The sequence below is a fragment of the Vanellus vanellus genome (genome assembly GCF_965231255.1).
Source record: "Vanellus vanellus genome assembly, chromosome: 8".
NCBI classification, from domain to species: domain Eukaryota; kingdom Metazoa; phylum Chordata; class Aves; order Charadriiformes; family Charadriidae; genus Vanellus; species Vanellus vanellus.
The window spans coordinates 10658878-10686083 of NC_138913.1; the positions used below are offsets into that span (position 1 = coordinate 10658878).

Sequence of the window (27206 nt, forward strand, 5' to 3'; positions counted from 1 at the left end):
TAAACTTAGTTTTTATTTGGCAGTAAATAAAAATCACTGTGGCAATACTCTACAAGATGATCAGTGGAGTGTAATTTTTTTCTTAGGTGGATTACAAGAAAAATTGAAAAGTATTACTGTATGCTTTTAATACACAAGACCCTCCAGAGCCGTTACTTTTTTACAATTTTTGTCTGCATTGCAGGCAAGGCTGCGCAGTTATAGAATCAGATCAGAGAATTCCCTGTGACATTGTATATTGATTCAGAGATGAGATTTCAGGTAAGTATAAGGATCCATTTGCACAGATGTAACTACAAGTTTGCGATCAGTTTGTTCCTTTCTGCAGTATAAACCATGTTATAGTCTTAAATTAGTTAAGGTGAAGTTTTTTGACGTACTAAAAGGTGAAAAGATTTGCAAGTTTGCAACAATTAAAACGTATTATCCTTTCCCTTTTCCTGTTTCTCTGAGGTGCTTTTTAAATAAGTTAAAATAAATTTATGGCAAATGATCAGTATGCTGTGTCTGAGAAATATTTTCTTTGCATATCAGAAAAACCCACCCGTTTTCTTTTCTGCAACACTGCAGATACAAAAAAAATCTGACTATTATTCTTAGTCATGTTTCATGTTGTTACAAAGACTTTGGTATACTTCGTTCTAGCCAATAAGTAATACATTAGAATGTGAACAACGTGGGAAAAGTAATGAGAATTTTGCAGTCAGTATTCTAGTTTGGCACACTTTCTAAGTATTAAATAAGCCTATCATCTTTCTGTGCTTCTACTTCATGTTTAAAGATCAAACGATATTTTTGGAAAGCACTTATGTTCCAGCTTTGATTAGTGTAGCAAATGCTAATATGTATTTTAAAAATGCTTTGTATCAGATTTTTCACAGTATATTAAATAATTTTTGAAATGCAAATTTTCACTACTCATTGAGGTAAACTGGAAAAAAGATGCACCAAAAATGACTGAGAGGGATCCTGGGCTAAGTAACAAACTGGAATTCCCTATTCAGGCAAAAACATAAGCCACAAACAGGAATTTTGTCAGAGAAATGTATTCAAAAATCAATTGTCACCTTTCAGATTTCCTTCAAATTAGTGCTCTCGCATCTCAGGGAAATAAGGCAGCTGTGAATGAAAAAATAGGCAGAAGAACCCTAGCTGTCTGTAACTTAGAGTCCTTACTAACCTTTCCCATCCTTTGAGTTCCACATTTTTTCCAGTCTAATGCCTTTTCACAGGCAAACATAACCACTGAAAAACAATCACGTAGGTCCACGAGTTATATATACGATTACAGTAAAGTGATATCCAAATTTCAGTAAAGTCAGCATAATTTACTGTCAAACTATGCAGGAAGTGCAGAGGAAACCAATTCCCCGATCGTTTATACAAAACAGTTTGCTGAAAATATGAAGAAATCTTCTCCTTAGAGAAAAGCAGCAAAGTACAAAAAATAAAATGCACCTTCCTTGGATTTTATTTTGACTCGGCCTCTTCATCCACGAATTCAACTAGCGGAGCGTGTCTGTTGGCCTGGGCACCTTCTTGGAAATTAACCTTTTTTATCACTCCTGCCTTTGGAGCCCTTATGGTGTGCTGCGCAGAAACACATCAACAGTGAGCCAGCAGAGTACTTTTTTCCCCTCCTCCGTCTCTTCCCTCCCCTCCTCCAGCAAATGCTAATATTACTCTTCGGTGAAATTAGAACAGAACACAGTTACTTACTTCCTCTGGCACATGTATATTTATTTAAAACCTTCTTTTAGAATGTTCTCCTAGTCCTTTTTCAAGTTTTATTTTCTCATAAATATTTATTTTGATACTGGGGACAAAAATGCTATATAGTATTATATTTTGAACTAGGAAAAGCTGAATGTTATTTTACTTCACTAACACTTTTTGGTATGATAATAAATAACCAGGCAGAAATAATAGTTTTAGTACGAAATGTTAATCATATAGCAGATTTGTTCCCTTGAGAGGACTCTGCAGATTTACTAAAAATATTTTTGTTTGCTGGCCAGGAGGGGTCTTGGCAAAATCTAAACAAAATACAGATACAGCTACTAGTGACAGTAAAGGAACTTGTTTTCCATTGAAGTTTTATTTCTTGGTAATTTTCTACATAGTGTTAGTCTAATATCAAAACATTTAATATCAGATATTAAATCCTCACATCTAAGCAAGGATTCATTTAAAAAATAATTTGCTTTTAAAATTTCACAGTTTATATTTCAATAGCACTAAAAAAAAAGAACAACTCAGCTAATGTCAGTCTGAGATATCAGCTGGAGAGGCACAAACATTTAGCATCCGATTGCAAATAATTTTGGGTGTAATTTTTTTTTAGTGCACAGTTGTATTTCATATAATTTGAGTGTAATTTACAAAAGGGCATGATAAGGGAAAGGCAAATTTTCTCAACAGTGTTAATTCTGCTACCACAAACTGAAGTTTAAAATCAACTAGTAGCCAAACCAAACCAGCTCAGGCTACAAAAACTATAGGTCAAGCAATCTGAGCCATGGTCAAGTGATGTTACAAGATACAATGGCCAAAATGCTAGTCCACTGAATGCCACATGGACAATTACAAAGAATCTCTAGTGTACTCTTGGTAAAACTTTATGTAAATAATAATAATAAAAAGATTATAAACAAAAAAAAATTCTGAATGAAGTAACTGCAGACATTACGTATGCTCACATCACAGTGAGCAAGAGAGACACTTAGGGAGTTTGCTGCTAAAAAAATGAAAGCAGGGCAGGGGAGAGGATTGACAAAGCTAACCAAATGAACATTAAAACGTCTGCAGAATACCATGGATTATATAAATCATCATTTGTTAATAAAATAACAGCAAATATAATCCTCTTAAATCCAGTCAGACACAACACTTGTTTCACAGCATATGAAGCGATACTGACATCTGCAAGCTACACTCTGCACCATACTTCAATAATGCAACCAAAAATGATTAAATTCTGACCAGATACTTAATTTCTCAGTAATTAAAACCTTTTTTATGCCACTTACCTCCATTTTCATAGCTATCATAACCATTAGAGGGTCTCCAATCTGAACCTTATCCCCTGCTTTCACAAACACCTACAATTCAAGAGAAAATTGGGAAAAAATCATGTATGTCTGTACCATTAAAAATCATCAGCTGGATCTTGGCTAGTACAATCAATTGAGTGACTGTGGTTTTGCAAAACAGCCTCGTAATATGTTTATTATTGTTGCATTGGGTATCCGAGTTCTCTAGATAATACTCAAGGGAAGTCAGAGGCTATAGAAAGAATACAGCAAGAGGATGACCAGGAAGCCATTTATGTATCAAAGAAGAAACACTAGAAAGGACAATGTATATTCTACCCTTTCTGGGCTTAAAAGCTTCTATTTTGAGAGAGAAAGTGCAGAACCTCTTCCCGGAGCCAGTCCCTAAAGCTGTTTTTAAAACAAAATCCAGAAAGAAGATTGCAAGAGCTAGGCACCTAGTTTTTCTACAATAACTCTGATTTAGTAGTATGTAAGAGATCCACGTCCAACGTACTCCACCTTCTGAAGGAGTTCATGCCTGTCTATCGCTAGCAGAATCCTTTAACTACTAAACGCTGCTGGAAATCTCTTTTCTGTTGAAACTTCATCACTCTACAGAGAAATACACAAGACTTGCTGAGCTAAAGAAAAAGAAACAAAAATGGAAGCAGCGAAACACACAGCTTAACAAAAAAAGGCATTTCTGAATCTTTCTTTTTTTGCAAGTGCATCTAGCATCTCCCATCTAGCATTCCATCACTCCAGATGAAGTGGATCAAACAGCCTATGACAGACACTTCAGGGAATTCTGACTTAAAAAGTAATTAAGATGAAGTAAAAAATTTCTTAAGCAGTAGGATTAGCTAAATATTCCGATCTTCCGGAGCTCTAGAACAAGAAGACTAGAAGCCTGAAAAACTCCTGGGTGGCTGCTGAAAACTCGGAGTAAACAGGGCTTCTTCCATTTGGGAGGAGTCACACAGCACTGACATTTCTGGCCCTGATTCTTTCCTGGCAGTACAGAGCAAGCACCATTTCTGGAAGACTGAACTTGGGTATATATTGGAGAATTCATTTCCTACCCATATTATTAAAATTACCTTTTCAACTGTGCCTGTCATGGGCGCTACAGCACCACTCTGCACTCCCACCGAACTCACTGCAGATAAGTACTTGGGTACAGGAAGGCCAATCTCAGCGCTACCTTCCTACAGAAATAAAATCAATGACACGCGAGTTAGTAACGTAAAATAATACTGCTAGTACACATACGGACATACAGGGAAAGAACAGATTCAGCTTTAGGCAACTCAGCTGTTTAGGGTGCCAGACTACCAGGGCCAGGGCACCAAAAGGACTGTGGGCATGCTTACTACTTTGCCAATGTCTAAGTCCTTAAAGGGCGCAGCTGCTGCTGCTAAGGATCAGCAAGGAAGGAACTACCCCAGTTAAAGAGAGGGTCCACGTGGACCCTTGTACCAAACCCATGCCTTCCCTATTCACGCAGCAACGGCACAGGTTTTAGAAAATGAGTAAAGGCTGTTTGCACAAGGGGTAGGTAGGTTGCTGTGACAAGACAGACATTGTCATCTTCGTTACCAACCATTGTCAACGTCAGCGTTTCTCAAGTCACAGTGAAATGGATTCAGTGCTAAGTTTAATGAAAATTTCTCACCGTTGTTCAAAATCCCCTAATTCCTCTCAGACTCTCTACCCAAAGTTTCCCAAAGACTCCTTCTCCCACACATCCTACCCATACCCTAAAACTACCGTGATTTCTTCTAGGTCCCCCACCTCAGACTCCACTCTGATACCACAAATTTCTTTCTTACCATTTAATATTAGAAATGAGACACTCTGAAATAAAAGTATCCGTTACAAGCACTTTCAAATAATTATCAGTTTGAAGTAATTGCTACTGTTCCACGACAAACTTTTAATATTTTAATATTTTGTGTTTCCCCCTCCAAAACCATCATTTGCAACTCTGATTCACCTAATTGTATTGTATCTTTCTAAAAGTAATTTACTTTCTTACTCGCTGACCATAATCAACTAACTTCTAATTATAGCTATAAATCCAACAAATATCAAAACATTATAGGCCAATGTAAATTATCACTCTTTCACATTCTTTTGCAATTTATATTGCTCATTTACATGGATGAAACTCTGAAATTTTATACTTGTGATAATAAAGCAAGGAACTTTACCGGAAAGAAGAGATAAATGGTGTTGTCCAAAATGACCAATTTGGACTTACACACTGCTCCATTTACTGAAGACCTCAAGTAAACCGAATCACCTTCATTGAACATCTCTCCAGAAACCAGGAACGTTTTATCTTGAATCTGAAAGTTAAATGCTTTTATAAGAACAAAGCCTAACCCTTCATGAACAATAAACCAAAAGTTAGTATTTGTAGTGCAGACTCATAACCTGTGATTTTTCATAGATAATTCTGGAATTTAAAAAAAAAAAAGTCTTTTTAAATCTTACGTATCCTTCATTTTTCAGTTCACAGACTGTATTGTGCATCCAATGCAATCAGCTCAGAAGATTAGCTATTATGCTCTTCCAGGACAATTTTTGTCATAAACTATGCAATAGCACTCAGCAAAATGAAAAGCAATATTATTTCTCAGGAAAAAAAAAAAAACAACAAAAAAAAATCAGAATATTCAGTTTAGTGACACTACTACAATCCAGTATTTTTAGTTTGTCCTAGCATCTTGACTTTCTTCAAACTGAAAAATCCATGCTATTCAGCTGATACCCAAGAGTCCACAATACTTTCTGAAAGGCAGGTAACTTCCTCACTCTTGTAAGCTCAGAGTACAAAAACTACAATATACTCAAGTAAACCTACAAAGGAGCAAAGGAGAGCAGTAATGGCGACAGCGTCAATTAGACACCGAAACTGCAAAAGAAAGACCAAATGGAAAGATCATGTATTTGTAGGTAACCCTTTCATCTACGTCATCAGCGTGCACCTCTGCCACAACTCTAGAATACAAAGACAGTAAGAATATGAACGCAAGTGCATTACATTTACCTGAAATTTTTAGTTTTAAGTCTAACATCACTCAGCAAACAATCAGAGACTTGCTGGTCTTTCAGGATGTTAGAAGTAGGGATAAAATTCAGTCTTCATTTATAAAGTCGCATACTATTTTTCCACTGAATGAATACCTCACAACATGCTTAGAAACAATACTGTTGATGTAATACTGATCCCTGAGAAAAAAAATCGTTTGCTTGATCAGTATCCTGAGCAGGGGTGCAAATTAGGGCAACACCCTGGGCAGCACTGTGAGTGCTTGCTAGTTCCACGGCCCAGCAACCTGCTCTAGTTGATTGGCCTCAGGACAGGTTTTGTAGCACTCCAGACGCACTGTCTTCCTCATGATCAGCTCCCAGTTCTGTTTCTCCATTCCTCTTCTCCGGCTTCTCTCCATTTCCATCTCAACCCCCATCTTTCCTTCTTCCCTGGGAGTCTACGTTCTCCCTGGTTGGACTTCCCCTCCCCAAAAGGCCCCACTCTACGTTCCTTCCAGCCTCTTTTTATTTTTTGCTGACATTACTTATATGAGGTAAGCCTGGAGTGTAAAAGCTCTCCTGCACTACTTATGTAATCAATACTCTCAAAATAACCTATGTATTACTCGAGGGATGTGTGTTATCTCGATATTCGTATCAGTAGAAATATGGGTTTGAGTTACCCAATATGTGGTTATACACATAAAAGCACAATAATTTTCTCACTATTTTTCTAGTACGCTCATCTCTGTACAGTCTAAGCAGTTCATAAACACTGACTTATTCTCATAATTCCCCTTTTCTTAATGTTGGAAACAAGAACCTGAACTACAGAGAGGCTGCGTTCTCGAGCCGGCAATCATTCTGGGTGCCAAACGTTTGAGAAAACCCATTCGACTCCAGGTGATGCAAGAAAGATATTCAACACTCAGAAAAACACAACCCCCATAAGCCACACAATTAGAGATTATCACACATGCTCACACAAAAATATCTATGTTTAAAGCATCTTGAGTTGTATCCTATAGGACCTCTATAGCATAAACAGAGAAAGAAGCCAATTCTATGGGGCATCATTCACTTATTTAACCAGAAGATTTACTACTCGCATCATTCCTCATCTCATTTGGTAATCACTTTCCAATTTCCATCTTCAAAATAAAAAAAGTGTTATCTTACAGATAACGCTCTAGAAATCTTTTATTTATCCTACAGGAGATCCACCCCATGCACAGAATAAAGCAGGAGTCCTGTGGAAAAAAAGTCTTTTTAAATGCAGATTTAAATCTAACTTCCAATGTTTTAGAAAGACAAATTTCAGGAAGAGAACAGAGTAAGATCTTTAAATACTGGAAAAACAAATGCTTTTCTTAGCCTTATTTTCAGAAGCATTTTAGTAGCTCTTCCACGCCAATCCAGCAGGTAATGAAGATAATTTCAAGCCCAAATAATAGTCTACAACAACGGCTGCAAGCAAACCAAAAATAGAAATCTGTATCAGTAATTACAAAGCAACTTTAGTAACAGTTAATACCAAGAGAAGTCTACAAGAAACCGATTGTTCTTTTCTCTAATGAAATATCTGAAAAAAATAGGACTTGTACCTGCATGTTGTATGACCCGTCTTGATTGTAACTTACAGCTACATCCACAACTGTTCAATAAAACAAAACATGTATATGTGAGTAGATTTAATTATAGGATCTAGAGAATCATGACATATAAACAATATTTAGTCTGTCTTTCTTGATAAAAAGAGTGACCTACCAATACTAAGAAAAGAGTATTTTCAGATTAGCTCAGTACACGTTGCAGATTTCATACAGAATTCTAGACAATTTGTTTTTCAAAGATGAACACCTCCTGTTACGCTCTGAAATATGTTATCTGGGCAGAAAACAGATTTTTGATACGAAAAAGTGCTAAGCACTTTGACACCAAAGGGAAGTTAAAAAAAAAAAAGTCAATGACACTCATCTCTTAAAAATCTCAATGTTACTCATTTAAATTATGAACATTAGTAGTGTCACTTGAATTTGGTTTATACCTCTAACAGTGTGGATTAATAATGCAATTCTGTGAATTCCCAGCTTAAAATGCGTTAAACTCATAGTACTACCATTTGTTGCTTCTTAGCCTGAATTTTCAAGCACCAAGTTGAAATAACTGTATCCACAGAGTATCTCCTCTCCCTCCACACAGTTTTTTGTTAACTTACTGTTTTCCCCATCCAGCAGAGACAGTTTTCTAGTATAACATATATTTATTCTTCTACCAGTGCTGGATGCAAATGGTGAGAATTTATCTAAAACACAAAATATACAGATATGTTACTTTAATTCTACTTTGATAAAACACAGTACTTAGAACTTACACAATGAAATCAATGTCCTACTATTACTACCATCATACTTATATATTTATATTGCACATCAAAGATTGGGGAACCACTGTAATAGATAGCGACAAGCTTCAACGCTGAATAAACTGGGGCTGTGTAACCTACAGAAAATATGGCGCTAACAGCGCTTACTAAGATGGATATTGACTGTTCTCCACCAACACATCCTTGAACAGGGCAAGAAAGTATGGGAATTCAACTGCAACACAGCAGATTTGGCTTAGCCTTTAGGTGAAGGTTCCAACCATAAGAGTAGTCAAACATGGCAGCATATTGCCTGGGAAGATCGAGGGGTTTTCTATTACTTAGTTTTTCTGAGAATGGATCACATATAAAGCTATCCGATAGCGCCTGATTAGTTCATCATCTCTTGAAGCAAGGGAAGAGCGTATGGGAATCTTTCCAATCCCACTCTCCCACATTTCCAGCATAGTTAAAGTGGAGGAGGAAAGAAAATTACCAAGGTTGTTGGCAGCATACATTAGATTTATAGGAAATTTTTGTTAACAGCAATCACATGCCCCACTGGTATAGCCATTAGCAGTGTCAGAACTGAAGAACGTTCAGCTCCTGGAGTCCTGTTCATTCCATTAAACCCTACTGCCTCTCCCAATCCTTGCAGGGACAATTTTATCTCTAAAGACCTTGGGCCAACTGTAGGAATAGTAGTGACAGACACTCACTGTTTATGCTTGTAAAGAGCAAAGAGTACAGAGTGACACTGATTATGAATCTCAAGGTCTTTCAGATAGCGCCTATCTGAAGTTCTGTGGGAAGCAGTCTGTACATTACAGTGGTGATATATTCAATATCTGCCCCTTAACAAAAGTTATAGTCTGCTCTGTGTGTAAATAAGTGCTGCAGAGGGTCCAGAGAAGGGCAATGAAGCTGGTGAAGGGTCTTGAGAACAAGTCTTATGAAGGAGCGGCTGAGGGACTTGGGGTTGTTTAGTCTGAAGAAAAAGAGGCTGAGGAGAGACCTTATTGCTCTCTATAACTATGGGAGAGGAGGTTGTAGAGGGGGGGGGGGGAGGGTGTCAGTCTCTCCTCACAAGTTACAACCGATAGGACAGGAGGAAATGGCCTGAAGTTGTACCAGGGGAGGTTTAGGTTAGACATTAAGAAAAACTTCTACACTGAAAGGGTTATCAAAGACTGGAACAGGCTGCCCAGGGAGTGGTTGAGTTGCCATCCTTGGATGTATTTAAAAGCCTTCTAGATATGGTGCTCAGGGACATGCTTTAGAAGTATGCCTGGTAGAGTTAGATATTGGTTGGATTTGATGATATTAAAGGTTTTTTCCAGCCATAACGATTTTATGATCTGACAGATGCCAGAACTGAGAACCCTAAGCAGGCACAAAGTAAAGCAAAAAGGGAGCACACACATTAAATAACTGTACGTGAGCTCACAGCACTGTCTCATCCAGTCCCAAGTAACATAAAACAAAAGAAGAATGATCCTTACCATCTGACTGATCTCTAAAAGCATCTGTTAGCATTTTCTCTTTCAGTATTAGTCCTAGAGCTCCCTGACACATAACTTCATGTGGGGTTGCCTTTTTGGTTGGAAATAGTTCATCATGGTGTTGAGGAATGAAATTAGTATGCACATTTCCAGCCTCAAACTGTGGGTGTCCTGACAGGCTCAGTAAGAAGTCGATATTAGTGCTTAATCCTACAATCTGTGAAGAAAAAGAAGCATATTGCCAAAAATGAAGTTATGAATGAATATACAGCCTTCTGCTCAACTTATGCATAGATAATAGACGAATCTTTCTTCAGACAGCACCATCAAAACACAAAGTTTATCAATAAAATGTAATTAATTCAACTGGTCTGAATGAAACCATTGTTTTTAAAAAGAAAAAAAAAAACACACACAAAAAACCCCTGGCAGTAGCTTTCTCAAAAGCACTGTTTGCAAAACACGACCTTTGTCCACTGTAAAGTCAAAGAAAGTTTCCCAGCGATAGTAATAGGAGGTAATTCAGTAGAAAAACCCTACTGTTTCAGAAAATCATGCTCCAAGTATTTAAAAGAACATTCCTAATATGAAAAGTGCCTCTTATTAAAAATGGGTTACAACAGTTTCAGATATTCCATATTTGATCTTTTAATAGTAACAAATGGGAACAGTGACTTTTATAAATTTACTATATACTATCAATATCCTTTACTGCAAAATACCTAAGCAAATAACATGAAAATATAAATCATTATTTTAGAGAAATCAGTGAAACTGGTAACTACACTGTGCTGTCAACATTTATTGACAGAACTACTAAGAAAATTCTGAAAAAACAAGGGAACTTTTTAATCTCTTTCACTTGCAGTAATCTCCATTTTTAGCTAAAACAATAGTGGGCCAAACATTTTCAGTACCTCATGTTTATGTTGTTGATTTAAAAGTGTAAATTAATTCTACCCAAATAGCATTGTCTCACCTCAAGTCAAACCTTCTGAATTCTGCTTTTGAAAATCGATACAATACCTATCATTTTTATAGGGGAAAAAGGGACCACTTCTTAAAAAGAACTGACAGCATTAAAAACTCTCCATATTTCTTTACCACATGTATAGTCTAAGAATTTAATTGTTTTTATAAATTAGAAATTACAAGCAAACACAGTCTGACACAAATTCCACCTACAAATTCCTTTAATTTTGAGAAAGCTCACACTACAATTGAAAATCTTGTCGGTTAGCCGTACTCTTCTACAAAGTCCCAGCTGCATGATCCAACTGAAGATATTGCAAAGTTAAGAAAAATCTATGTGTAAAACTGAATTTCACATTTACCTCTACTCACTCCACCAATGAAAACAGTTTGCAAATTCGGAAAACACACAGCTTTTGCAAACAAACAATGAATCTGAAATGGTAGTGACAATGCAGGCTCCCTCTTAGAAACCACTTTTGTTTTACTGTAGTATTTTATGCATATTTTGTTAGCTCAAGACGTTTACAAAGTTAGCTCAAGATCTGAAATCACATTGGGTTCCTTCTACTTACATTATATTGATGCAAACTGTATCGCAACTTTCTCAGTGCTGCTTGACGATCCTCAGCCCAAACAACTAGTTTTGCGATCATTGGATCATAATGAACAGAAACTTCATCACCTAAAATATATTTAAAAAATGCTGTAACACTAAACCACTTTCTGAGAGCTGGTAATGCCCAGTACTGCACACCATATGGCATTAAACTCTGACATAATTGACAACTACATTTCTCTATGTCCTTAAAGAACATTAATGATGTGACCTGGCATTTCAATTCCAAGAACAACTTCAGTACAGACTTCTGTATAGGCAACATTATGCAAACTCATATTCATTGTTGAAATCAGAATGCAGGATTAATAAACTGTGATGAGAATATAATCAGTGTGATCCAATGGACAATAACTTGGATAGAGATAAATAAAATATTCCGTAATTGAATTCAGAACATAGACAATCACAAGGAAGAGTAATTCTGTAGAGATTTGTCTTTGTAACTTATTTAGGCCAAAGAGGGAAATGCGTACAAAGAAAAGCTTTTGATGTTAAGTATTTCTGATTACACCACTGCCTTGAGTTTTACCTTGTCTGACTCCAGTTTCTATCCTGGTGAAACTATCAGGTGGTGGGGTGGATAAGTGCAACAATGGCCCAGCCCCTGGCATAAAGTTGTTATTAGGGTCTTCAGCATATATTCTAGCTTCAAATGCATGTCCTCGCAGCAGAATCTCCTCCTGCATTAGGGGAATCTTCTCTCCTGCTGCAACCTGGAAACAACGGGGTTTTTTTCTTTAATGCGGGATCAATATTCTGGAATGCCAATGTATGAAATACTAAATATCTTTCTTCTAAACATGAACAACTAGAAAGCATATTAAAAAAAAGCACAAGGAGAAAAAAAGCAGTAGGTCATAAAAGGGTAATTCTGAAGTTACTCCTTCCTTTTCTCTGGGAGTCACCAGTCAAAGGATTTTGAATTATTATTGTGTAAACCAACCTCCTAATTATTTCACACAGCTAAAACATAATGGAAAAACAGTCTAATTTTTTTTCTCCTGCCATTAAGTTAAAGCCTGGTCAACTAAGACAAGATTTTATTAGAGAAAAATTGCTCCAAAAACAGATGATAAAATGGATTACTGGCAGCCTGCACTACTGGCATACGGTGTTGATTATTCTGTATACTATGGAATCTGTACATTTAAGTGATGTTCCTCTAAGGGATTTTAACAATTTAAGAACCTTTCATGGGGAAGGAAACATGGTTTTATTAGTCAAAGGAATTCACATTACAAATACAGGAATACCAACAACAGAACAGTCTCCTGGCTCCGAGACTGGTGTATCCGGCAGAACTTTGGCGTTTTTGATCATGGGCTCATCCACAGGAAACCAGGCATGCTGGCAACAGGAGGGGGAAGCCTAACCCGAAGGGGAAGAAAGATCCTGGGACAAGAGCTAGCAGGGCTCATCTATAGGGCTTTAAACTAGGTTTGAAGGGGGATGGGGATGAAACCAGGATTACAAAAGTGGTGCCTGGGAGAAGCGTACCAGTGCTTCTGGGTAAAAGTGTTAGCAAGGTCTTGCAGCCTGTCCCAGTGATGGTGGGGGATGGTGAATTGTGTGGCAGCAAAGACATGAGGGGTAGTGATAATTTGGTAACTACAGTAGTGTCTGAGCGTGATCAGGTGCGAATTAGGGCTTGTCCCCCCAAGAAAGTGGCAGGACAATTACCCCAGCTGAAGTGCATCTATACTAATGCACGCAGCATGGGGAATAAACAGGAGGAGCTGGAGGCCATTGTACAGCAAGGAAACTATGATATAGTTGCCATCACAGAAACGTGGTGGGAGGACACACACAAGTGGAGTGCTGTAACTGATGGCTACCAACTCTTCAAAAAGGATAGGCAAGGAAGGAGAGGTGGTGGGGTGGCTCTCTATGTTAGGGGCAGTTTTGAATGTCTGGAACTTAACAGTGTGGATGACAGTGTTGAGTGTGTATAGATAAGAATTAAGGGGAAGGCCAATAAGGCAGACGTCGTGATGGGAGTTTGTTATAGACCTCCCAATCAGGATGTAGAAGCCGAAGAAGTATTCTATAAGCAGCTGGCAGAGGTCTCACGATCATCTGCCCTTATTCTTGTGGGGGACTTCAACTTCCCAGACGTCTGCTGGAAATACTACACAGCAGAGAGGGAACAGTCATGGAGGTTCCTGGAGTGTGTGGAAGACAACTTCCTAACACAGCTGGTGAAGGAACCAACTAGGGGAAGTGCCCTACTGGACCTACTGTTTGTTAACAGAGAAGGTCTTGTGGGGGATGTAAAGGTTGGAGGTCGCCTTGGGCAGAGTGATCATGAAATGATAGAATTTTCAATTCTTGATCAAGTAAGGCAGGGAGCCAGCAGAACTGCCACCTTGGATTTCCAATGGGCAGACTTTAGCCTGTTTAGGAGCATGGTTGAGAGTGCCCCTTGGGAGGCAGTTTTGAAGAGCAAAGGTGCCCAGGAAGGCTGGGCATACTTCAAGCAGGTGCTCTTAAAAGCGCAGGAGAAGGCCATCCCCTTGTCTCGAAAAACAAGCAGACAGGGAAGACAACCAGCCTGGATAAATAGAGAACTTTGGCTGGACCTCAGGAAAAAAAGGAAAGTTTACATTCTCTGGAAAAGGGGGTTGGCAACTTATGAGGACTATCACGATATAACAAAGCTATGTAGGGGGAAAATGAGAAGGGCCAAAGCTCAATCAGAACTCAGCTTGGCCACTGCAGTTAAAGACAATAAGAAGAGATTCTTTGAGTATATCAATAGAAAAAGGAAGACTAGGGAAAATGTAGGCCCACTGGTGAATGAGACAGGTGCCCTAGTGGTGGAAGACACAGAGAAGGCAGAGTTACTGAATGCCTTCTTTTCTTCGGTCTTCACTGCTAAAGCTGTCCCTCATGAATCCCATACTCTGAAGGCAAAGGGGAAGGTCTGGAGAGAGGAAGATCTTCCCTCAGTTGAGGAGGACCGTGTCAGAGACCACTTGGCCAAGCTGGACATTTGTAAGTCCACGGGCCCTGATGGCATGCACCCGCGAGTGCTGAGAGAGCTGGCAGATGTTATTGCTAGACCACTCTCCATCATCTTTGAACAGTCATGGAGAACAGGAGAGGTGCCTGAGGACTGGAGGAAGGCTGACATCACTCCGATCTTCAAAAAAGGCAAGAAGGAGGACCCAGGGAACTACAGACCAGTTAGTCTCACCTCTGTCCCTGGGAAGGTAATGGAGTGACTCATTCTGGATGTCATCTCCAAACACGTTGAGGAACAGGAAGTTATTGGAAGTGGTCAACATGGATTTACCAAGGGTAAATCATGCTTGACCAATCTGATAGCTTTCTATGATGTTATAACTGGTTGGCTGGATGAGGGGAGAGTCATGGATGTCATCTACCTTGACTTTAGCAAGGCTTTTGACACTGTCTCCCATGACATCCTCATTAGGAAGCTGAGGAAGTATGGGCTAGATGAGGTGACAGTGAGGTGGATTGAGAGTTGGCTGCGGGACAGAACTCAGACGGTTGTGATCAGCGGCACAGAGTCTAGTTGGAGGCCTGTAACCAGTGGTGTCCCCCAGGGGTCAATACTTGGTCCAATTTTGTTTAATATATTCATTAATGACCTGGATGAGGGGACAGAGTGTATCCTCAGCAAGTTTGCTGATGATATCAAACTGGGTGGGGTGGCTGACACCCCAGAGGGCCGTGCTGCCATCCAGCGTGACCTGGACAGGCTGGAGAGCTGGGCACAGAAGAACCTAATGAGGTTCAACAAAAGCAAGTGCAAGGTCCTGCACCTGGGGAGGAAGAATGCTAGGCACCAGTACAGGTTAGGGGCGGACCTGCTGGGAAGTAGCTCAGAGGAGAAGGATCTGGGGGTCATGGTAGACAGTAAATTATCCATGGCCCAGCAATGTGCCCTTGTTGACAAAAAAGCCAATGGAATCCTGGGCTGCATAGGGAAGAGTGTGACCAGTAGGTCGAGGGAGGTCATTCTCCCTCTCTACTCTGCACTGGTGAGGCCACAGCTGGAATACTGTGTCCAGTTTTGGGCTCCCCAGTTCAAGAGGGACAGGGAACTGCTGGAGCGAGTCCAACGAAGGGCAACTAAGATGATTAAGGGCATGGAGCATCTCCCTTATGAGGAAAGGCTGAAAGAGCTGGGACTCTTTAGCCTGGAGAAGAGAAGGCTGAGGGGAGACCTTATTATGGCATACAAGTATCTAAAGGGTGGGTTGAAGGAGGATGGAGCCAGGCTCTTCAATGGTTCCCAGTGACAGGACGAGGGGTAATGGGCACAAGTTAGAACACAGGAAGTTCTGTTCAAATACTTGGAAAAACTTCTGTTCCAGTGCTCTGTCACCCTCACCATAAAGGCTGCCCAGGGAGGTTGTGGAGTCCCCTTCTCTGGAAATTTTCAAGACCCGCCTGGATGCAGTCCTGAGTAATGTGCTCTGGGCAATCCTGCTTTAGCAGGGGAGTTGGACTAGATGATCTCTAGAGGTCCCTTCCAACTCTGAAAATTCTGTGATTCTGTGATTCCTAAAAAAACAGTTTTAGACTAAAACCCAGGGCTTTTAGTGACAACATAATAAGCCTGCTGCAGTTAAACACAGAGAAGACCCTTTATCAGCAAGCTACACAATTTCCATCTGCATGGGCAAATAAAAGTTCCTATTAAAAAATTTGTAGCAACATTTCATCTTCTTTTGAAGTGTCAGGGGTTTTCCATACTCTGCCTTCTGCCACCACCGATTTCAGCAGAGAACAACAGGATGTAACTTAGTCTTCAAAGAAAGAGTAGCACTACATATATTCACAAAAACAATCTCTCCAAGAAAGACCACTGAACCTTTCCACATTACCTCTTTTTCTTTCTTCCAGTATTGTTTGATCCCTGCTCCAACTCAGCACTCAATTCCCAATTTACGTTCCCACATCAGGAAGCCGAAAGTTCCTCCTTTTTGCATAAGCATTTGCCATTTAATTTTCTTTCTGGTTACACTAAACACTCCCTATCCTATCTACTTACGCTCAATGTGTGCTGCTGTCCTCACTTTTTGATTTATCTAACCAGAACTGTTTTTCCTTTCCAGTTCCCTAAGGTCCAAAACTTCCTGTTATCATTCAAACATGCGAGTCATCTCTCTGCAAATTGGGCGTGTGAGGAAATAGCCTGTTTTCAGACCAAGCAACTATACATTTAATTGAAAGTGTGACTATACTGGTATAACACCAGATACATGGTTTTGTGAAGTCTTCCTCCTATGGACTGATCCAAGAGTGATTTTTAGGTCAGAGGTACATTTGAACTAGAGAGTTTTAAAAAATTTTCAGCATGGCAAGAGACAGATCAGGACCCTACTCCTCCCACTTTCCACATTCTCTATAACCTCCCTAAATATACTTTAAAATTGTTTTTTCTCTACATAACTGGAAGAAGACTTTGTTGGAATTCAGAGCATCTACACAACGCTCCACAACCAAATACAGTAATATGAGATGTTCCTTCGGAGCAAAGGAAACTCTACCCTATTAGCTGAATATAAGATGAGGATCTGAAAACCCATCTGGTCTCTCATAGGCAATATCAAAGACCACTATTCACCGGACATGAGGAACTCTACATGTAAAATCAATTAACGCTTACCCTAAGCTGCCATTCCACCAGGTCTGTTCCAGTGATCATCTCTGTAACTGGGTGCTCTACTTGCAGTCTGGTATTCATCTCCATGAAGTAAAAATTATGTTGGGAATCCATAATAAATTCCACTGTTCCTGAAGTATTTAATAAAAGGGTACTTTACCAAAACAAGACTTTTTCAAAACGGACACCTAAGACACTTAATTGATTTATGCCAAGACAAGACCATTATTTCTAAACCAGATATACTAAATTTCATTAAATTCTATACAAATTATCTTAAAGGGTCACACAATGTAGGTCTGAAAAAGGAAAGGTTATTTCTTTAAACTCTTATGTATCCTGTGCTGTTTAGTAGCCATTCTCCTCTATAGTAAGAGCTGCATTTCGTTAGAGCTGTAAGAAGTGCATCAAGACTCCTTAAAGTATTGTGTATATGCACAGGACGTGTCATTATTTTTTAAAAATAGGTATCCAAAGAAAGCAGTAAGAAAAGTCACAAATAATTTTAGCAGGTTATTTTTCAACTGGGAAATAGTATGGATGTTACAGACAGGGAGACTTTTTTTTTTTTTAAGGCTTTACTGTTTGAATATAAAGTATTATTCTTTGTATGCTGAAAGATAAATTATTTTTCCCTTGCTCCGCTCAAACTTACTAACATTCATAATGCTCACCTTCCAACAAGCACTTCGTTGATTGAATGATTTGCTCTGAAATTTTTTCTTTCTATTCTTCAGCTGCCACTAGTCTTGAGCTCAGACCAGGTATGCTAGTTTAAATTTGTAATTCCATCAGAATTAACTATACGATTACTTGTTTAATCCTCAAAAAATTGGGGGATGTGTGTCATAATCAAAATCAATCAGATGCCATTTGCCTTGCGGCTTAAAGTCTCATTAAGCCTATCTCTGGAGCAGCCATACCTCCGCAGACTTACCTGCTCCCACATAATTCACTGCTTTAGCTGCTTTGACAGCAGCTTCTCCAAGTCTCTTTCGAACTTCAGGATTAATTCCTGGCTGTAAATAATAATACAAAAGATTATAAATTATTGTGAATTTTGGCAATATTATACTACTAAGCATTAATATTTTCGATATTTAGCAACTGTAGTGAAATCCTTATTAACGTTATACTTGAAATCTACATAACTTTCCCCTGAGAATCATTTTCTAAAGAAAGTCATTCTTTCAATTAGAACATTTTCTGCAGCAAAATTAAAAACAGCTACTGAGAATTACAAATTACTACCTACTAAATACATTTGATGGGAGTTACCAATTACTTTAAAAATATGCAAGTTCATAAAAAAATATTGTAAGAACTTTCTGCTCACCCCTGGTGCCTCTTCAATGATCTTCTGATGTCTTCTTTGCACACTGCAGTCTCTTTCAAACAAATAGACTGCATTTCCATGCTGGTCACCAAATACTTGGACTTCAACATGTCTGTTTCATAATAATAAACGTTTCAACATATTTCAATGAAGCCCCAATCCCGTGACTCACTTCACACAAACAGACTTTGAACTTGCACGCAGTCCTGTATGCTTCAGTAGGACTTCTTACAGGTTTAAGTGTCTGCCCTCAAATAGCCAAAAAAGTAGAAATGAGGCTTCTATAATGCAGAATTTCAGCTGTTGTAGACCTCCTCAATTTCCTAAATGAAACAGGATTCTAAATGCCAGCTCCTGCAGCGAAACCTCATAGGCCACAGGATAAACAAGATGCATATCTAAAGGCTGCTACCTCTTTATTAGTTATATTATTATCATAAAAGTAAAACCACTTCACTATTATTTGATAATTATGATTTCCCTCATAATATACGGTGTAGCAATCCACAAGAGGCAGCAGCCCTGGCTCAGGAATAACACTGTTTATTTCAACACGCCATTTCAGAGGACAACCATTAGGTGGCAGAACTTCGTTCTATGTATAGAACTACCAAAGATCCGTCACCGTTCTGATAATCCTCCGATGCTGGCAAAAGAAATTCCTCAGGAGTTTAATGAGATTTTTCTCATGCCCATCTGAGAGCATCAGTAGGCCCTCAGTTTCTTCAGAATAAATGCTTTCTTTATAGTGATGCTTCAAGAAAAACAGATCTAAAGTACAAGAGTACCAAATAGACCTCTGTGAGAATTCTTTATAAAAAATAAATTAGCTCTGTTTCACAGGTCAGGCACAAGCTAAAGACTATCACTTCTATTTTAAATACCAGAATAGAGAAAGATTAAATAACTAGTTTAGGATACCTGAGGGCAGCAGAAACACCATAACAGCTTGACTCAGGTATGTAGTTTAAAGTTGTTTTTTTTTTTTTTCTAGATCTAAATCGAGTTTAGAAAGCTCACTCAAGGAGGAATATCAATGTCATTAAACGTCACTGTCCCAAACAGTTGTACTTTAATTCTTATAATTCAAAACAAAGTCACTACAAGAAATTCAATACATTATAAACAATATTGACTAAATTAACACCTGCCACAGTGCAGATGATATATACAAGACCCATTTTCATCCTAATACTAAAATAGTTATGTTTATTTAACAGTAGAATAAACATTACAGTGTTTATATTAAAAAAAAAAAATTCACCTTGGATTATCTACAAATTTCTCAATCAGCATTGCATCATCATTGAAAGACTTCTTTGCTTCTCTCCTAGCTGATTCTAGTTGATCCAGAAACTCCCTTTCTGAGTGAGCAATTCTCATGCCCTAAAAATACAGAAAAAAGCATATATACATGTCTAAAAATACAGTACACAAGAAAAATCCTTATTGCAACCAAATAGCAAGAAATTAGTTCAACGTAACACTTTTCCCTTTCTTCTTAAACTTTAGCAAAATTGTGTATAAGCTTCCAGTAAGATAATCCTACTAAGTCCCACTGAAAGTGCCATAACAATTGTAAAAAAATAGATATAATCAATCCATTGATATGGATTTTATTCTCAAATATCACAGAAACTTTCCTCAGTTGGCAGACAGAAACTGATTTATTTACAAAATTAATACAGCTATTTTAGAAATAATTAGAATTCTCCATCATGTCATTTTTATACAAATTTATTTCAGAGTAAAATCAGATTTATACAGAGAATTCACCATACGTTAAAAAAGTGTCTAGACACCAAATACTTAAATGGTGTTTCTAATCACTTCTTATGCAACCTTTAAAACTGTTAGCAAAAAAAGTCACAGAAGCTATCACAAAGTAACAACTTAAAGTCATCTAATTTCACACAAACAAATCCATAGGACAACTTTTCTGCTTATGCGAATTACTGGAGAGCCACTGAAAAACAAAACTCTTCCAATTTACAGCAGCTACTTATCTTGCGCCTGACTGCACAACAAATGGAACTGAGATTTCATAGTGCTGGACTGGACTTTAATAATAAATTTTAACCAAAAGTAGTTTTCCATTTTATTTGTATTCAAAGATTTATTTTAGAATATTCAGTTACAGAAATCAAGACAGGACAACTTTATACCATGCGATAAACAGATTAGTTCCTTTACCTTTCCTCCACCTCCGCGAACAGCTTTAATCATTACTGGATATCCTATTCTCTTGGCATGTTCCTTTAGACATTCATCTGATTGATCTTCTCCATGATAACCTTCAACAACAGGAACGCCAGCAGCAGACATTATAGCTTTGGAAGTGCTTTGACAGAATAGTTTTGTGTTTAGAATGATGATAATATTTTTTTCTTGCTTTAAGCTCCAAACCTGTCTATGGTCCCAACATTAATTTTCCTCACAGAAGTATGTCTGTCCACTCACCCCGATGGGACTACGCACATAAGTGGGCTACATACGATTTGACTATAATTCATCAAATGTTTCAAATAGGGATTTTTTTCTCTAAGCCCTCCACATAAAAGCAGTGGTCAGTTTCAGGTGTACTTTTCTTTCCTATCTTTTGACCCACATTACAGAAGCCAAAACCTAACTTTTTCAAATTACAACACCATATCCTGCCAAGACTACATTTAAAGTTGTACAAAGGCAAACTCTTTTCGTGTATTCTTTTCGTGGTACAGGCTGGATTCACACCACTCATGAAACGCTCAAGCATAACAACTATAACTTCAAATATGCTTGCAAAACTAGTTAAATTACAGAGGTAATTTATTCTTATGCAGGAAACGATAAAAAATAAATCATCTGAAATTAATACTACAGTTCATGTGTTGGTAATAACCTTATTTCCATATTCTTGATTTATACTTCATACCCTGGAAACATGCCTTTGATCTAAGTAACTAAGAATAACATCTTCTGTGATGAACAAAACATCACCCCATTTTACATGAGCCACAATAACCACCGATGATACGGTGTTTCTTTTCCACCATTCTTTCGACCAATATACAAGAAATCCAATCTGACTGCTGAACCCTTACCCATGTAACACTGCAACGCCCCAATTCTAGAAAACTAGAATCAGTTCAGTATTTAATTACTAATGTCCTAATAACTGAACAATCATGATTGTTTCTGCGCCTATAGGAATTCCGCATCTATAAACCTGGAGCTTATTCCTTTGAAGGAAGCCATAAAAATAAAAGACAATTAAAGCTGACAGAATAAAATAATTATGGAGCAACAGGTCATTTGTTAACAAAATTAGCTTTGCCAAACTGTAAATTGCATAACCAAGTAATAAATTAGAAACAGATACCTCTTAATACCCATATCTCTGATAGCAGATGAAGGCGGGCCTATGAAGATGATTCCCTCTTGCTTGCACAACTCTGCAAACTCTGTGTTTTCTGAGAGGAAACCATAACCTGGATGAATGGCCTACAATAGAATAACGTTACCAGCCTATTTTTATAACAGTTTAGCTTAGAAAACCCTGAAACGTCAGTAGAGTGCTATGAAAACACAAGATGGAAACATCACTGGTACAAATGATGAACTAAAGAACATGGAATTAACAGCAGATTTAAGGTTGTGATCTACTTACCTGTGCTGCCGAGACCTTGGCCACCTGCATTATTTTCTCCATGGCCAAGTAACTCTGCTGTGAGGGTGCCGGACCGATGCAGTATGCTTCATCTGCCTGTTATAGAAATAAGAAAAAACCACAAAACCCATATAACACAGACTGTTTATTAGATCATAAAAAGCATATTTAACTGAATTTCTGAGCTAATTATACGGTTTATCAAACTGCTAGCAAGCAACAGTATAAATCACTGCCTCTCTTCATGGAGAGGCTCAACTGGGTGAAACAAATTCTGACTTTCTTCCCAAAATAAGAGTCCGTTCTCTAACCCCCAGTGGCTACTCTGGAGCTAGAGCGCCAAACTTTAATGCGCTTCCCATAAAGTTGTCAGGTGCTGAGACAGAGACAAGGCAAACTTTTCACTCATTCAAGGAGAACTTGGAAGTAACTCTACAGCAGTGAAAATCAACTGCATTAGCACACATATCTACTTTCACACTGGACTTATTAATGAGAAATACTGTCATGAACGAATGTCAATCACAAACTCAATGAATATACTTCACCATTGCTACATGCATGGAATTTCTGTCTGCTTCACTATAAACTGCTACAGACTTCACACCCATTTTCTTTGCTGTTCGCATCACTCTGCATGCAATTTCTCCACGGTTGGCAATAAGAATCTTCCCTATGTTGTGACCTCCTGTTTACAAGAATGAAGTACAGTAAGCAATTTTAAAAAGAAATAAATCCTTAAAAAACATTCCTGGAAATAAAGCCATTTTACAATTCAGATTTCTTTTTCGCCATTTATAGTGTTCATGCATTTCTTCATCCAAAAGCATTTCCATGCTAGTCTTGGATCGTTTTCCTTAGAGTCCTTATGCAGAAGTATGTTTAATGTAGTCTTTTTTTCTTTTTAGAATCCAAGAAACCTATTCAAACCCTAACACAACACTTAAACATAAAAGCTGATGCTTAGACTTTTACTGTGTATTTTCTGGACCAACCAGGAAGCAATTAAGACCCACCCCTCCCCCCAACAGAAGTAATTCACATTTCTTTGAAGCGTGCTATTTCCCATTGATACTCAGTCACAAAGGAATAACAAGATATGAAGGTTTTCGTTGCTTTTTGTTTTTAAACAGTGACTTACAAGCTCCTATTAAGTCTCATGACAGCAGTTAAAGCATGATAGAAATATAAGGGCAGCACAGTCAGAGACCTCACAGGTAGAACTAACTAGCTTAAAATTATCTAATATAATGAAAATATATCTGTGAATTCTAAAACATATCTTTTCAGACATGACAACAGATTCAGTTTAAATGATCTTGCAAAATATTTTTAACTTCCCTTCATATATTGTTTAAATACCATTATGCCTAAAAAACAATTCTCACAACTTTGCAATGTTTGTATCAGAAAAGGACTCGGAGGAAAATAAATAGTTTTCATTAAGTATACCTAAATATGATGGATAAAATTATTCAAAATGTTGCTTACACATTAAAGATTATTTGTTAGGTCAGCTACAGACTACTGTTTTCAAAAACTATATAAATATTCAGTATTTCTTTTAAAAACCCGACAGTTTTTCCAGCAGCTAATAGTCTAAAACTAATTGTAAAGGGATCCACATGACAAAAGCAAACCAACCTAGGAGCTAAAGAAGTTAAATGTCATACCTATTGTTGAGGCCCATTTCACCAGTCTCTGTACTTGGTTCCATTGCCTGCACAATATATAAGCACACAGAAGTGTTACAAAACTACGTGAAGTGGCAAGCCAGCTACTTCTACCTGCAGGCGAGCGGACGACAGCCCTGACACAGCTCTGAAGCTTTTGATACAACTATTTACACAGAACACATTCAAGCACAAGGAAGGCTGTACAAACTTCACCAGATCTCTCCTTAAGTGTCTTCATTTAAACACATCAGAAATTATCCCCTTGCTTTTTTTTTTTTTTGCTTTCTTCATATTGAAGTAGTCAACATATATTAAAAAAAAAAAAACAAACAACAAAACCAAACAACTCTTTCAGTGGCCAGAACAGCCAACATCTGGCATTAATTACAAGAGGGGATCTCAAAATATTTAGGCAAGAAGACATGAACAACCACAAACCAGAAAAGCTTAACAAAGGAAAGAAGAGCTGTTTATATGGACAGAAGGTGCAAGAGAGGAATGTGAAGGACAGCAGGAAAAAGAGAGCTATATAGAAATCTGAAAATTACGTTAAACCTCAAACTAATGAAAAGTCCTAAAGAGATGAGACAGAGAAGGCTACGCGGCTGGAAGAAACTGTAAAAGTAAACTCCTGGGACCATTTTAATTAGCGTATAAATCAACTTCGGAATCTTGGACCAAGTCCAGCAATTCTTAAAGGCTACCGGACGGAAAGCCACGGGACGTCCTTGGCACCACACGACCACAAGAGAGGGTCAATTACTGCATTTCCCAGACGTCTAACGAGCAGCCGCCGCGGCCGCCTGCTCCCCTCGCGCAGGACGGCAGCCGGCCGAGGGGCGGCCGCGGCGGGCGGACAGCGATGGTTACCGAGCCCCGAGCACCCGGAGCGGTTCCACGGAACCCGCACCAATTGCTAAAACTACGCCTGAAACTCTGGGTGGGTGTTTGTTTTTTGGGGTTTGGTTTTTTTTGTTTTTTTTTTTTTTTTTTTTCCCCACAGACAACCCCGGGGTACCGGCATTCACACACACCCCCGCGCCGCGCCAGCCCCGGCCCCGAGCAGCGGCCCCGCTCCTCCCGAGGCGCAGCGCCCCTTCCCGCCTCCTCCCTCGGGCAGCCCGGCTCCAGGCCCGGCTGTGGGAAGCCTCACCCCCCGCGCCAGGCCCGACAGCCGCCGCCGGCTCCACCCCCGGCCGCGGTCGCTGCCGCCGCCCCCCTCAGCCCCCGTTAACGGGCCGCCACGGCGCGCGCCGCCTCAGCGGCGGAGCGGCAAAGCGCGGGGGCAGCGCCCGCCGTCCCCTGAGGGGCCGTGAGGCCCGGCGCGCCGCGTACCGCCTCCCCGCCCCACACTCACTGCCGCCGCAGCGCCCAGAGGCAGCAGCGGCCCCGCTCGGCCGCCAGCACCAGCGCCATGTTGCCGAGCGCGGGGCCCGGCGGGAGGGGAGGGTGTGCGCGGCAGGACGGCCGGCAGTGGCTGCCGCGGCGGGGGCGGGCTGCAGCCGGGAGGAGCCACCGGGCGGGGGGAGGAGGCGATGGAAGAGGAGGAGGAGGAGGAGGGAGGTAACGGGGAGGGGGGCGGTGTGCTCACTGGGCAGCCGTCTGGGAGAGGGGGTGAAATGGCGGTCTGGTGAGGGCAGAGCAGGGAGGAGGCGGCAGGGGTCGGGTGACACCCAGAAACTGGGCAATAAAAGGGCCGGTCAAATAAAATTCATAGAATGGTTGAGGTTGGAAGGGACCTTGAAGATCATCTAGTTCCAACCCCCTGCCACGGGCAGGGACACCTCCCCCCAGCCCAGGTTGCTCCAAGCCCCGTCCAGCCTGGCCTTGGACACCTCCAGGGATGGGGCAGCCACAGCTTCTCGGGGCACCCTGCGCCGGGGGCTCACCGCCCTCAGAGTGGAAAATCTCCTCCTGATATCTAATCTAAATGTACCCTCTTCCAGTTTTAAGCCATTCCCCTGTATGGTCCCCTGAACCTGACTGCGGGAGATGATGGGCTCAGCACTTGCTCTAGAGATGAGATTTTAAAAACTACATTATTAAGCTTTCACTTTTCCATAATTCATTTACTTCGTTGTTCAACATAACGCGCTGACAGCATAGATCTGACTTTTGTCTTCTGAAACCCAGATTTTAAAAAAGTTCAGCGTGTTTAATTTGTCTCTAAACACAAGGTGGCAGCATTTTATGTAGTTCACCGTTGAACGTTGGGAAGAGCTACAGATATTTTACAACATATAAATCAGAGGCAGTGGAGGAGTTTTACGCTTTGAAGAGCAGAACTAATGGAAGTTGCAAAATCGTTTATATTGTAAATCTGGTCTTGGTGAAGGGCCCCTGCAAGCATGGCTTTTAGGGCTTGCAAAATCCAGCGGGATCGCCAGATTGCACGCACAGATGTTTGAGAGTGCAATGTAATAAAACTGAAATGCAGAAAATACTAATTTTCTTACTGACACCAGTAATACGCTTAATGTGTATGTACATAGATAGAGGCCCTGTGATGAACCGAGTGATGTACTGGATACGTTGGACTGGCAACATTTAAAATTTTATTGTGGAAGCTTGGCATATTTTGTAAGATGCTTTAGATTAATAATTTGAGTACTTTTCTCATTATTGTTTTTCCGTGAGCAGATTGTGAACATCATAATTTGTTTGAAATATTAACTCATTTACCTAGAGGAGGTGAAGCAAATGTCATTCCATGGCAAAATGAATGAGGTTAAACATTGGCTGGACTCATTAATCATATTATTCAGAAATTTCTGGGGTATAGGAAAGGCCCAGCAAACTGAAGTTCCAACCCAAGGTCTGTGTCTCTAATCTGCACAGATTTTCTGGTGCAGATTGAACACTTTCCTTTTTCCCAGCAGCCATGTATTTTGTTTCTACATGTGGGAAATTCAACCTACTCCTTTTTAAAATTTTGAAGAAAGCGTTAAGTAAGAAACTGAGCCAATTAAATTATAATTTAAGAAAATACTTGGGATCTACCAACATCATAGGCTTGCAGAAAAAGGGAAATGCAGGTTTTGTGACATTTAGTGGCTAGCTGGGAAAGCCCAGATGCTGCTGAAAGCCGGGGAATGTGAGTGTTGTTGTGGCGATAGACTTCAGACGTGCATCCCCCTGCGTTATTGGTATGCGATGGCCACAGCCGTGGACTTGAGAAAGACAGTGTAGTCTCCAAGTATCTTGTCACCTCACTAGTGAACTTCATAGAAATCTTTCTCTCCTCACCCTTATTATTTTCCTCAAATTGATGATTTAAAAAAATACTCTTTTCTTCTAGACTCTCTGATATAAAAGCATTTCTTCAGTCAATTCCAAACCTTTGTGATTCTGGGACAGTCCGTAGTGTGACCT

At 39.5% G+C, this 27206-nt stretch overlaps 1 protein-coding gene across 1 annotated transcript; it reads right to left on the minus strand.

The window, feature by feature from the left end:
- Window positions 1-25267, minus strand: MCCC1 (methylcrotonyl-CoA carboxylase subunit 1). Its single transcript, XM_082487170.1, has 19 exons — window positions 25192-25267; window positions 23832-23878; window positions 22707-22846; window positions 22159-22254; window positions 21871-21992; window positions 20703-20850; window positions 19774-19895; window positions 18510-18621; window positions 18111-18192; window positions 17177-17304; window positions 12065-12248; window positions 11489-11598; window positions 9942-10158; window positions 8293-8379; window positions 7679-7728; window positions 5249-5386; window positions 4136-4243; window positions 3030-3101; window positions 1-1590 (listed from the first exon to the last, which is right to left on the minus strand). Exons 1-19 carry the CDS (start codon window positions 25248-25250, stop codon window positions 1471-1473), a joined length of 2142 nt encoding a protein of 713 aa, XP_082343296.1. The 5' UTR covers window positions 25251-25267; the 3' UTR covers window positions 1-1470.
- Between the last annotated feature and the right edge of the window lie 1939 nt (window positions 25268-27206).